Raw genomic sequence first — 13410 nt, forward strand, 5'->3', positions numbered from 1 at the left:
CTATCCCCGGGCTAGCTTGGTACATTTACTACTAGCCTGGAGCAGTACTATCCCCGGGCTAGTTTGGTACATTTACTACTAGCCTGGAGCAGTACTATCCCCGGGCTGGCTTGGTACATTTACTACTAGCCTGGAGCAGTACTATCCCCGGGCTAGTTTGGTACATTTACTACTAGCCTGGTCTGATCAGTACTATCCCCCGGGCTAGCTTGGTACATTTACTACTAGCCTGGAGCAGTACTATCCCCGGGCTAGTTTGGTACATTTACTACTAGCCTGGTCTGATCAGTACTATCCCGGGCTAGTTTGGTACATTTACTACTAGCCTGGAGCAGTACTATCCCCGGGCTAGTTCGGTACATTTACTACTAGCCTGGAGCAGTACTATCCCCGGGCTAGTTTGGTACATTTACTACTAGCCTGGAGCAGTACTATCCCCGGGCTAGTTTGGTACATTTACTACTAGCCTGGTCTGATCAGTACTATCCCCGGGCTAGTTTGGTACATTTACTACTAGCCTGGTCTGATCAGTACTATCCCCGGGCTAGTTTGGTACATTTACTACTAGCCTGGAGCAGTACTATCCCCGGGCTAGTTTGGTACATTTACTACTAGCCTGGTCTGATCAGTACTATCCCCGGGCTAGTTTGGTACATTTACTACTAGCCTGGAGCAGTACTATCCCCGGGCTAGTTTGGTACATTTACTACTAGCCTGGAGCAGTACTATCCCCGGGCTAGTTTGGTACATTTACTACTAGCCTGGTCTGATCAGTACTATCCCCGGGCTAGCTTAAAATGTTCATCCCTGGTTAAAAAGACAAACATTAAAACTGTTAATAGTTAAAAGCTTGTTTTGTTTAATGCCAGAATCATTATTTTACATTAACAATTCGATGGTTTTGCATTTCTTCTTTTTTTTTTTTTTTACAATATGTACCACATGTATGTCTGCATCATACAATAGCAGCACCTAGTTGTCATAATGTATATACACAGTAGATAGATAGAGAGGAAGAACTAGGGGTTAAAGGTTATAGAGAAGAGACAGGAAGAGCTATGGGGGGGGTTGCTTTATAAAACAAAACAGAAATATACATGAATCCAGTCAGGATTGTGCGGAACGAACACACACACAGGCTTGCACACACACACAGCCACACGTGCTTGCGGACACACACCCCAGCACCTCCCGCTGTGCCAGAGATAGCAGCTTCCTCAAAAGACAAGTCACACACACACACACTTAGTGACAGTTCTGTCAAACACGCATCGAGAGACAGACACAGGCGCTTGAGAGGGGCTACTAAAACATGAAGGCTTCTAGGCCTCAGGACCCGAACAGAACCCCCCCCCCTCTTTAATACACCCCTAGTAACAGGGGGGTGAGGCAGGTCTGTCCCAATCTCCCCACCAGCCCACCACTCAGAACACACGGCCAATACATAGTTTCATCCCAGGGGTCTAGACAGGCTGCTAGTGAGCTACCAGCACAGTCATTACAAGTCCTTGTCATGCCAAACATGAGGGAGGGAACACAGGAAGAAGGGATGACAGAGGGAGGAGGGATGACAGATGACAGAGGGAGGAGGGATGAGGGATGGAGGAGGGATGACAGAGGGAGGAGGGATGACAGAGGGAGGAGGGATGACAGAGGGAGGAGGGATGACAGAGGGATGACAGAGGGAGGAGGGATGACAGATGACAGAGAGAGGAGGGATGACAGAGGGAGGAGGGATGACAGAGAGAGGAGGGAGGAGGGATGACAGAGGGAGGAGGGATGACAGATGGAGGAGGGATGACAGAGGGAGGAGGGATGACAGATGACAGAGAGAGGAGGGATGACAGAGGGAGGAGGGATGACAGAGGGAGGACAGAGAGAGGAGGGATGACAGATGACAGAGGGAGGAGGGATGAGTGCCTTTTTTTCCATTTACATGTTTCTTTATTTGGAAGCAACACAGAGGGGGAGGGGCCAGGTTGGGAGGGGTTGATTGGCCGGCCGGTGCATCAGTCATCATCCAATCAGCTCGGCCCCGCGACTGTGAAGAAAAATATCTAGTGTGCGTTTTGTGTGTAATTTGTGTGCGTGAGCGTGTGTGAAATGTGTCTGAGCGTGTGTGTATGAGTCGGTGTGCATGTGTGATATCCGGGATACTCAGAGCATCCGGTTGCGTTTATGGGTGGGCGAGTCTGTGATGACATCACTGCACTGGGCAGATGCCCTCTTCCTATTGGCTGCAGCGGTTGCCGCCGCGTTCTCCAAATGGAGCGCCATCTCCTCGGCGATGAAGGTGTTCAGGTCGACGTCGTGGAGACCGTTCCTACGGTTACGACCCAGCTGCGGAGCGACGGGGCTGTCGCGTGTTAGGTGCGTCGGGGAGCCGGGGGCACCGGAACGCACGGATATACTGGCCATCGCCCCACTCAGGCCTGGAGGGGAATTACAACAATATTAATAATAATATTATTATTATACAGGTTTTAGAGACATACTCAGGCCTGGAGGAGAATTACAACACAGGTGTCAGTAAAAATCAAGCAGTGTCTATACACATCTACCCAGAGACTGAAAGATTAGAGGGAGAGCTGGGTGAGATAGGGGGGGAGAATCCCAATTGCATTTAATTAATCAGTTCCGTGGTTGCCATGGCGCCGTGAAGAAGGCAGAGAGCTCCTGTACATTGTTTTAAGTATTTTTATTTTACGTTTTTTTTGGGGGGGGGGAGACTTCTTTAGTGTTTCTGAGCTACAATATCTGGTGGTTGTGACCCATGGAGTTGCTGAACTAATGGCAAGTCAGCTTGGCTAGGTAGTTAGCTGAACTAATGGCAAGTCAGTTTGTTTGGCTTGGCAGTTAGCTGGACTAATGGCAAGACTCTACACACAAGCACGCACATAGAATCATAATTTATGCTGCTGTTACTCATTTTATCATATATCCTAGTCACCTGACATACATACATACATACATACATACATACATACATACATACATACATACATACATACATACATACATACATACATACATACATACATACATACATACATACATACATACATACATACATACATACATACATACATACATACATACATACATACATACATACATACATACATACATACATACATACATACATACATACATACATACATACATACATACATACACACATACACACACACATACAGTGGGGCAAAAAAGTATTTAGTCAGCCACCAATTGTGCAAGTTCTCCCACTTAAAAAGATGAGAGGCCTGTAAATTTCATCATAGGTACACGTCAACTATGACAGACAAAATGAGAAAAAAAAATCCAGAAAATCACTTTGTAGGATTTTTTATGAATTTATTTGCAAATTATGGTGGAAAATAAGTATTTGGTCAATAACAAAAGTTTCTCAATACTTTGTTATATACCCTTTGTTGGCAATGACACAGGTCAAATGTTTTCTGTATGTCTTCACAAGGTTTTCATACACTGTTGCTGGTATTTTGGCCCATTCCTCCATGCAGATCTCCTCTAGAGCAGTGATGTTTTGGGGCTGTCGCTGGGCAACACGGACTTTCAACTCCCTCCAAAGATTTTCTATGGGGTTGAGATCTGGAGACTGGCTAGGCCACTCCAGGACCTTGAAATGCTTCTTACGAAGCCACTCCTTCGTTGCCCGGGCGGTGTGTTTGGGATCATTGTCATGCTGAAAGACCCAGCCACGTTTCATCTTCAATGCCCTTGCTGATGGAAGGAGGTTTTCACTCAAAATCTCACGATACATGGCCCCATTCATTCTTTCCTTTACACGAATCAGTCGTCCTGGTCCCTTTGCAGAAAAACAGCCCCAAAGCATGATGTTTCCACCCCCATGCTTCACAGTAGGTATGGTGTTCTTTGGATGCAACTCAGCATTCTTTGTCCTCCAAACACGACAAGTAGAGTTTTTACCAAAAAGTTCTATTTTGGTTTCGTATGACATTCTCCCAATCCTCTTCTGGATCATCCAAATGCACTCTAGCAAACTTCAGACGGGCCTGGACATGTACTGGCTTAAGCAGGGGGACACGTCTGGCACTGCATGATTTGAGTCACTGGCGGCGTAGTGTGTTACTGATGGTAGGCTTTGTTACTTTGGTCCCAGCTCTCTGCAGGTCATTCACTAGGTCCCCCCATGTGGTTCTGGGATTTTTGCTCACCGTTCTTGTGATCATTTTGACCCCACGGGGTGAGATCTTGCGTGGAGCCCCAGATCGAGGGAGATTATCAGTGGTCTTGTATGTCTTCCATTTCCTAATATTTGCTCCCACAGTTGATTTCTTCAAACCAAGCTGCTTACCTATTGCAGATTCAGTCTTCCCAGCCCGGTGCAGGTCTACAATTTTGTTTCTGGTGTCCTTTGACAGCTCTTTGGTCTTGGCCATAGTGGAGTTTGGAGTGTGACCGTTTGAGGTTGTGGACAGGTGTCTTTTATACTGATAACAAGTTCAAACAGGTGCCATTAATACAGGTAACAAGTGGAGGACAGAAGAGCCTCTTAAAGAAGAAGTTACAGGTCTGTGAGAGCCAGAAATCTTGCTTGTTTGTAGGTGACCAAATACTTATTTTCCACCATAATTTGCAAATAAATTCATTAAAAATCCTACAATGTGATTTTCTGGAATTTGTTTTCTCAATTTGTCTGTCATAGTTGACGTGTACCTATGATGAAAATTACAGGCCTCTCTCATCTTTTTAAGTGGGAGAACTTGCACAATTGGTGGCTGACTAAATACTTTTTTCCCCCACTGTACATACATACATACATACATACATACATCTACCTCCATCACTCCAGTATCCCTGCACATTGTTAATATGGTATTGGAACTGACCCTGTATATAGTATGGTATTGGCATTAAGCTACCAGCCTTTCTGAACAACACCTTATCATCTGAAGCTGGTGAAGACCATCACCAAGACCTGACAGATCTCCACATTAAGCTCCTGCCCAGCCTTTCGCTCTACATGGGTTGTTTCTGAGCTACAATATCTGGTGGTTTTGACCCATGGAGTTGCTGAACTAATGGCAAGTCAGTTTGTTTGGCTTGGCAGTTAGCTGGACTAATGGCAAGTCAGTTTGGCTTGGCAGTTAGCTGGACTAATGGCAAGTCAGTTTGGCTTGGCAGTTAGCTGGACTAATGGCAAGTCAGTTTGTTTGGCTTGGCAGTTAGCTGGACTAATGGCAAGACTCTACACACAAGCACGCACATAGAATCATAATTTATGCTGCTGTTACTCATTTTATCATATATCCTAGTCACCTGACCCCTATATATATATATATATATACATACATACATACATACATCTACCTCCATCACTCCAGTATCCCTGCACATTGTTAATATGGTATTGGAACTGACCCTGTATATAGTATGGTATTGGAACTGACCCTGTATATAGTATGGTATTGAACTGACACTGTATATAGTATGGTATTGAACTGACCCTGGAACTGACCCTGTATATAGTATGGTATTGAACTGACCCTGTATATAGTATGGTATTGAACTGACCCTGTATATAGTATGGTATTGAACTGACCCTGTATATAGTATGGTATTGAACTGACCCTGTATATAGTATGGTATTGGACTGACCCTGTATATAGTATGGTATTGAACTGACCCTGGAACTGACCCTGTATATAGTATGGTATTGAACTGACCCTGTATATAGTATGGTATTGGACTGACCCTGTATATAGTATGGTATTGGACTGACCCTGTATATAGTATGGTATTGGACTGACCCTGTATATAGTATGGTATTGGAACTGACCCTGTATATAGTATGGTATTGAACTGACCCTGGAACTGACCCTGTATATAGTATGGTATTGAACTGACCCTGGAACTGACCCTGTATATAGTATGGTATTGAACTGACCCTGTATATAGTATGGTATTGAACTGACCCTGGAACTGACCCTGTATATAGTATGGTATTGGAACTGACCCTGTATATAGTATGGTATTGGAACTGACCCTGTATATAGTATGGTATTGGAACTGACCCTGTATATAGTATGGTATTGGACTGACCCTGTATATAGTATGGTATTGAACTGACCCTGTATATAGTATGGTATTGGAACTGACCCTGGAACTGACCCTGTATATAGTATGGTATTGGAACTGACCCTGTATATAGTATGGTATTGAACTGACCCTGTATATAGTATGGTATTGAACTGACCCTGTATATAGTATGGTATTGGAACTGACCCTGTATATAGTATGGTATTGAACTGACACTGTATATAGTATGGTATTGAACTGACCCTGTATATAGTATGGTATTGAACTGACCCTGTATATAGTATGGTATTGGAACTGACCCTGTATATAGTATGGTATTGAACTGACCCTGTATATAGTATGGTATTGGAACTGACCCTGTAACTGACCCTGTATATAGTATGGTATTGAACTGACCCTGTATATAGTATGGTATTGAACTGACACTGTATATAGTATGGTATTGAACTGACCCTGGAACTGACCCTGTATATAGTATGGTATTGAACTGACCCTGGAACTGACCCTGTATATAGTATGGTATTGAACTGACCCTGTATATAGTATGGTATTGAACTGACCCTGTATATAGTATGGTATTGGAACTGACCCTGGAACTGACCCTGTATATAGTATGGTATTGGAACTGACCCTGTATATAGTATGGTATTGAACTGACCCTGTATATAGTATGGTATTGAACTGACACTGTATATAGTATGGTATTGAACTGACCCTGGAACTGACCCTGTATATAGTATGGTATTGAACTGACCCTGTATATAGTATGGTATTGAACTGACCCTGGAACTGACCCTGTATATAGTATGGTATTGGCATTAAGCTACCAGCCTTTCTGAACAACACCTTATCATCTGAAGCTGGTGAAGACCATCACCAAGACCTGACAGATCTCCACATTAAGCTACTGCCCAGCCTTTCTCTCTACATGGGTTTTGTTTGTTTTTACTGCGTCGTTGAGATTCTCTTTGTAATGAAAAGCGGCGTATAAAATACATATTATTATATCAGGTTTAGTCCCGCAATCACCTGAAGTATGTATATATATATATATATATATATATATATATATATATACACACAGTGAGGGAAAAAAGTATTTGATCCCCTGCTGATTTTGTACGTTTGCCCACTGACAAAGACATTATCAGTCTATAATTTTAATGGTAGGTTTATTTGAACAGTGAGAGACAGAATAACAAAAAAATTCAGAAAAACACATGTCAAAAATGTTAGAAATTGATTTGCATTTTAAATGAGGGAAATAAGTATTTGACCCCTCTGCAAAACATGACTTAGTACTTGGTGGCAAAACCCTTGTTGGCAATCACAGAGGTCAGACGTTTCTTGTAGTTGGCCACCAGGTTTGTACACATCTCAGGAGGGATTTTGTCCCACTCCTCTTTGCAGATCTTCTCCAAGTCATTAAGGTTTCGAGGCTGACGTTTGGCAACTCGAACCTTCAGCTCTCTCTACAGATATTCTATGGGATGAAGGTCTGGTGACTGGCTAGGCCACTCCAGGACCTGAATGTGCTTTTTCTTGAGCCACTCCTTTGTTGCCTTGGCCGTGTGTTTTGGGTCATTGTCATGCTGGAATACCAATCCACGACCCATTTTCAATGCCCTGGCTGAGGGAAGGAGGTTCTCACCCAAGATTTGACGGTACATGGCCCCGTCCATCGTCCCTTTGATGCGGTGAAGTTGTCCTGTCCCCTTAGCAGAAAAACACCACCAAAGCATAATGTTTCCACCTCCATGTTTGACGGTGGGGATGGTGTTCTTGGGGTCATAGGCAGCATTCCTCCTCCTCCAAACATGGCGAGTTGAGTTGATGCCAAAGAGCTCAATTTTGGTCTCATCTGACCACAACACTTGCACCCAGTTCTCCTCTGAATCATTCAGATGTTCATTGGCAAACTTCAGACGGGCCTGTATATGTGCTTTCTTGAGCAGGGGGACCTTGCGGGCGCTGCAGGATTTCAGTCCTTCACGGCGTAGTGTGTTACCAATTGTTTTCTTGGTGACTATGGTCCCAGCTGCCTTGAGATAATTGACAAGATCCTCCCGTGTAGTTCTGGGCTGATTCCTCACCGTTCTCATGAACATTGCAACTCCACGAGGTGAGATCATGCATGGAGCCCAAGGCCGAGGGAGATTGACAGTTCTTTTGTGTTTCTTCCATTTGCGAATAATCGCACCAACTGTTGTCACCTTCTCACCAAGCTGCTTGGCGATGGTCTTGTAGCCCATTCCAGCCTTGTGTAGGTCTACAATATTGTCCCTGACATCCTTGGAGAGCTCTTTGGTCTTGGCCATGGTGGAGAGTTTGGAATCCGATTGATTGATTGCTTCTGTGGACAGGTGTCTTTTATACAGGTAACAAACTGAGATTAGGAGCACTCCCTTTAAGAGTGTGCTCCTAATCTCAGCTCGTTACCTGTATAAAAAGACACCTGGGAGCCAGAAATCTTTCTGATTGAGAGGGGGTCAAATACTTATTTCCCTCATTAAAATGCAAATCAATTTATAACATTTTTGACATGCGTTTTTCTGGATTTTTTTGTTGTTTTTCTGTCTCTCACTGTTCAAATAAACCTACCATTAAAATTATAGACTGATAATTTCTTTGTCAGTGGGCAAACGTACAAAATCAGCAGGGGATCAAATACTTTTTTCCCCCTCACTGTATATAAAAATGTATATTTATAGAAGCGCTATATAAAATATTATTTCCTTGATTCCTTGCTCCTTCTCAAAACCCATTGGATGAGAACGTCAGAGGGGCAGGACCTCTGACCTTCTCACCCAATGGGTTTCGAGGAGGCGAGGCCGCGAATAATGAAGGAAATGCAATTGGGATTCTCCCAGAGAAACTGAGTGAGAAAAAAAAAAAAGAGTGAAAGAGCGTATCTCACTGTGCAGTGTGTGTGTGTGTGTATCCTTCTCACCGTGCAGTGCGATGGCCTCTCTGAAGGGCTGCAGGTCAGCCTCCACAGACGACCCGCTCTCCGTGGGCGGCGGCCTGCTGGGTGACATCACAGAGAGGGCGTGTCCGTGTTTGGGCGTCTGCGCATCGCGACGGGGGTTGCGCGGGGGCGGGGCCTTGCCACACAGAAAGCTGATGAGGTCCTCCCTCCTGATGTTTCTCCTCCTCTTCTTCACCCAGGCCAGCACGTCTTTATTACGGCGCTGGTACGCCCGCTGGATCCCCAGCTCATAGCTCCGCTGGTGGGACTCTACCGACTCTGTTAGGGGGGAGAGAGAGAGGGTGAGAGGATGGTACGCCCGCTGGATCCCCAGCTCATAGCTCCGCTGGTGGGACTCTACTGACTCTGTTAGGGGGGAGAGAGAGAGGGTGAGAGGATGGTACGCCCGCTGGATCCCCAGCTCATAGCTCCGCTGGTGGGACTCTACAGACTCTGTTAGGGGGGAGAGAGAGAGGGTGAGAGGCTGGTACGCCCGCTGGATCCCCAGCTCATAGCTCCGCTGGTGGGACTCTACAGACTCTGTTAGGGGGGAGAGAGAGAGGGTGAGAGGATGGTACGCCCGCTGGATCCCCAGCTCATAGCTCCGCTGGTGGGACTCTACCAACTCTGTTAGGGGGGAGAGAGGGTGAGAGGCTGGTAGCATTAGTCTCCAAGACATTTACATAATTACTTACTGTCTTAGTGTTAAAAGCAGGTAGCATTAGTCTCCAAAACATTTAGATAATGACTTACAGCGCTAATAGCAGGTAGCATTAGTCTCCAAAACATTTACATAATGTCTCACAGTGCTAATAGCAGGTAGCATTAGTCTCCAAAACATTTACATAATGACTTACAGCGCTAATAGCAGGTAGCATTAGTCTCCAGACATACATAATGATTTACAGCGCTAATAGCAGGTAGCATTAGTCTGCAATACATTTACATAATGTCTGACAGTGCTAATAGCAGGTAGCATTAGTCTCCATGCATTTACATAATGACTTACAGTGCTAATAGCATGTAGCATTAGTCTCCAACACATTCACATAATGACTAATAGCTTTGAAACTGAGCTCAATAGAAACAACCCCAGCCCTTACCCTCACCTCATGCATACATAGTTGTATTCAATAGTGCACACCCTTAGAAAGCAGCTTGCAACAACAAAGAAAAATAAGCATTTGCTATTGGACAGGTTCCCCACAACGGCATTTATGCTTCCATTTCATGTCCTAGTGAACAGGACCCTGGTGATCTAGCTACAACACTGAGTATGGGTGTAGTTATGGAGGAGAGGGGAAGAGAGAGAGAGACAGAGAGGGGGTGAGAGAGAGAGAGTGAGAGAGACAGACAGAGAGACAGACAGAGAGACAGACAGAGACAGAGAGCGAGAGAGAGGTTAGGGTGGTAGACCATGTTCTAGTTCACTGAGTGTCCCCCGGGAAATCATTTTAGCAGCAGCGAGTTCATAGGCTGATGAAACACAGACACACAACACAGTCTCACACAGCCAAGACAAAAACACACAATAAAGAAGTTAAAAATCAGCATTTGTTACCTTTGTAGAGGTTGGTGACGGCAGTAGCCGCGTTCTGGAAGGGAACCCAGAGAGACAGCCCCTGCTGTTGACAAACTCTGTCTGAAAACACAAACAGGAAATGTTTACAACCGGCGCAACATGACATTCACCATACCATACATACCATGTTTATGTGTCTAACATACATCATCTTCTAAGTAGACTGCAACTCTGCCCGGCCAGCGTAACTTTGAATAGACAACTTTCTATACTTGACCCTTCAACTTGCTTCAGCTTGGCTAAGCAACGCCATTTTGTCTGACTGAGCTGCATGAGACTGACTTCACTGTGTTTATATGCGAAGACCAAACCTATGGCAAAGAAAGCAGCGACAGTTATCTAGCTAGCTGAACACTGGCTTGGGACACAACGGGCAAAACTAATATAGCTATGACGGCATAGTGGTTGTTTTACTAAAGATTTCAATGTAGAACGTTGTGATGACTGGTAGACTAACGTTAGCTAGCTAGAAATAACAATTTTTTATAGCATCTCAGATAGCTAACATTAGTCATAATCCCATCGCCATTTTGTCCTAGTAACGTTGTCAGCGTTATTATAAATTCACCTCATCGTTAAAATGGATTGGCCAGACCAGGTGAATAGTCAAGTGTTGTAATGTGTCAAGCGGACGGAGTGTCAGACAACAGAAACGGCTTGGTCGTTAATAGCAAATAGTTGTTTTCAACCGAAAAACTCCTCCCTGCGCTTCGCCATTTTGTTTAGCTAACGGCGTTACGGCCAGACCGCTAGTTAACTCGAGACACAAATTGGCGAAACTCGACATAATACATTTTGAACAAAGACATGTAAATCACTTGAACGATGTACAGCGGTCAAAATAGATTTAAAAAAGTTGTAGCTATGCTATCTTTAGTTAGCTCCGAGCTAGCTACAGTACTGTTACTGGCAAGTTCCTGACATGAGCGAACGTAAACTAGCTAGCTAAGTTAGCAGCCAGTTAACGTCGACAAGCTAGCAGGGGTTAAGATGACAAATTATTCTTAGCCAATGTTAGTTAATTTCATATTAACTACATTTCTAACAGACTACAAGTACGGTCTGCGATTTTTAAAATGGTTGCCAACAAAAACAGCGAGCTAGCTAGCGTTAATATCCTTTGTTGCCTTGCCACTCGAGTCTATCTGATAGCTGCCAATTAGCTAAAAAAAAAGCTATCCAAGTTAGCTAAATGCTAGCTAGTTGTTAGCGAAGTATTCGGACCTTTGTATAGCTGTGCGACCGCAGTAGCGGAATTTTGGAAGAGGTGCCATAGTTTCTGCCGACTTTGTTCCGACTCGTCCTCGCTTGGCTCCTCTTGCTCCGCCTCGGCCAAACACTGCCGCTCCCATTTGGAGAACCAATGTTCGGGACCGTGCTCCTGGATCTCCACTTCGCCCTCCTCCTTCTTCGCCTCCATAATAATCGCAATTAAGCGTCTATTCCCCGTTACGGTTTTATTATAAGTCGCCCCGTTTTTTTTTTCTTATAGACGCGAATACTAATCGGATGCTTGGTAAATTCGCCGTAGAAACGCTAAAAAAAAAAAACAGCTGTTGTTCTAGCTAGATCCGCATTGTGAAAACATTGGGTGGCTAACGCTAGCTAGCTAGTCGTCATCGCACCCGGTTCTCAACAAACTGAAGGAGTCGTCGACAGAGAATTTCTTAAAAAACATGTAACGTGCTTGTTAACAAACCCCGCCTATTTCTCACAATGCTTCATAACGATTGGGCCGCAGTGGTGCTTTGGGCGTTGTTCTCCGAATTATCCTCAAATCTTCATTGGATGTGGGAAGAGGACGTCATAGAACAACAACGTTGATCCCTGCCCCTGACTGTCATACCGTGTCTGTCCAGAGGGTCATGGGCTATCAGGATCCTTGGGATGTCCCTACCCCATACAAGTTGATGTTTAAAATGGTTAAGGTTAAGGTTAGGTAAGGGTTAAGGTAGGGTTTAGGGTAGGGAGGTCCCAAGCAACCCGGATAACAGGGTGGGGAGGTGGGGGCAGTTTACAACCGATATTATTTAGCCTCAAACTCTGGCCTACAGTCAGAAAGTAGCCCAATAATTATAAATGGGCCCCTTTAGTAGACCAGCCAACCTTTATTTGTTTTTCTTGTTACGGGCTGTCATCCATGCTAGATCAAACAATAATGTTAGATCCATAAAGTTAGGCCGGATAACAGCTTACATTTAGATTTTTAAGGCACTTTTAAAGGGGTTTCAAAGGTCAAATCTGGTTAAAATGGCCATAATGGAAATAGTCATCAGGAATTCCAAGTATATATATTATTATATATATATATATATATATATAAATTATTATTATTATTATATATATATATACATTATTTTTTCTTTACATTCAGTGAATATGGCTGAAATCGATAATTACCTCAAAAATGTCAACTTGTCTGGATAACACTTGCCACCTGAGTTCCAATATCTCTGCCCCAGAATGTCAGATCCTCACAAGGTCATGTGCTTGTTCAGAAGTGTCTTCCTGAGTAGCTAGAGGGAATCTACACCAAAATGTTGGGAAATATATATTATTTCTGTTTATATGCATGACTTATAAGAATTATGGCAAAAGTAACTATACATATGCTTATTCCATACAAGCGGTAGATCTGTTCTATGTGTGCTATTTCTATGTTTCCCTTAAGTTTTGTTTTGGAGAGTCCCACGGAGAGTTACCACAAGTCACAAAGAAAACTGCAGCTGCCTCCACTATTCCAGCACCATTTCAACTTCAACATTTCAACATCATCAAA

General features: G+C 44.0%; 1 protein-coding gene across 1 annotated transcript; it reads right to left on the reverse strand.

Annotated features, from left to right (window-relative positions):
• Positions 1-835: 835 nt before the first annotated feature.
• LOC311126540 (HUWE1-associated protein modifying stress responses-like) lies at positions 836-12271 on the reverse strand. The gene is made up of 4 exons (XM_084200534.1): positions 11856-12271; positions 10611-10691; positions 9032-9328; positions 836-2432 (listed from the first exon to the last, which is right to left on the reverse strand). The coding sequence occupies exons 1-4, from the start codon at positions 12049-12051 to the stop codon at positions 2158-2160; spliced, it is 849 nt and encodes a 282-aa protein (XP_084056660.1). The 5' UTR covers positions 12052-12271; the 3' UTR covers positions 836-2157.
• Between the last annotated feature and the right edge of the window lie 1139 nt (positions 12272-13410).

The sequence above is a fragment of the Coregonus lavaretus genome, assembly GCF_964263955.1.
Source record: "Coregonus lavaretus genome assembly, contig: HAP1_SCAFFOLD_1269, whole genome shotgun sequence".
In the NCBI taxonomy this organism is placed as follows: Eukaryota; Metazoa; Chordata; class Actinopteri; order Salmoniformes; family Salmonidae; genus Coregonus; species Coregonus lavaretus.

Coding starts and splice junctions, on each gene's coding strand:
- LOC311126540 (XM_084200534.1), bottom strand. CDS start 12,051: ATGGAGGCGAAGAAGGAGGAGGGCGAAGTGGAGATCCAGGAGCACGGT. Junction 10,692..11,855: donor GGTCGCACAGCTATACAAAG/GTCCGAATACTT, acceptor TTGTGTTTTCAG/ACAGAGTTTGTCAACAGCAG. Junction 9,329..10,610: donor CGTCACCAACCTCTACAAAG/GTAACAAATGCT, acceptor CCCCCCTAACAG/AGTCGGTAGAGTCCCACCAG.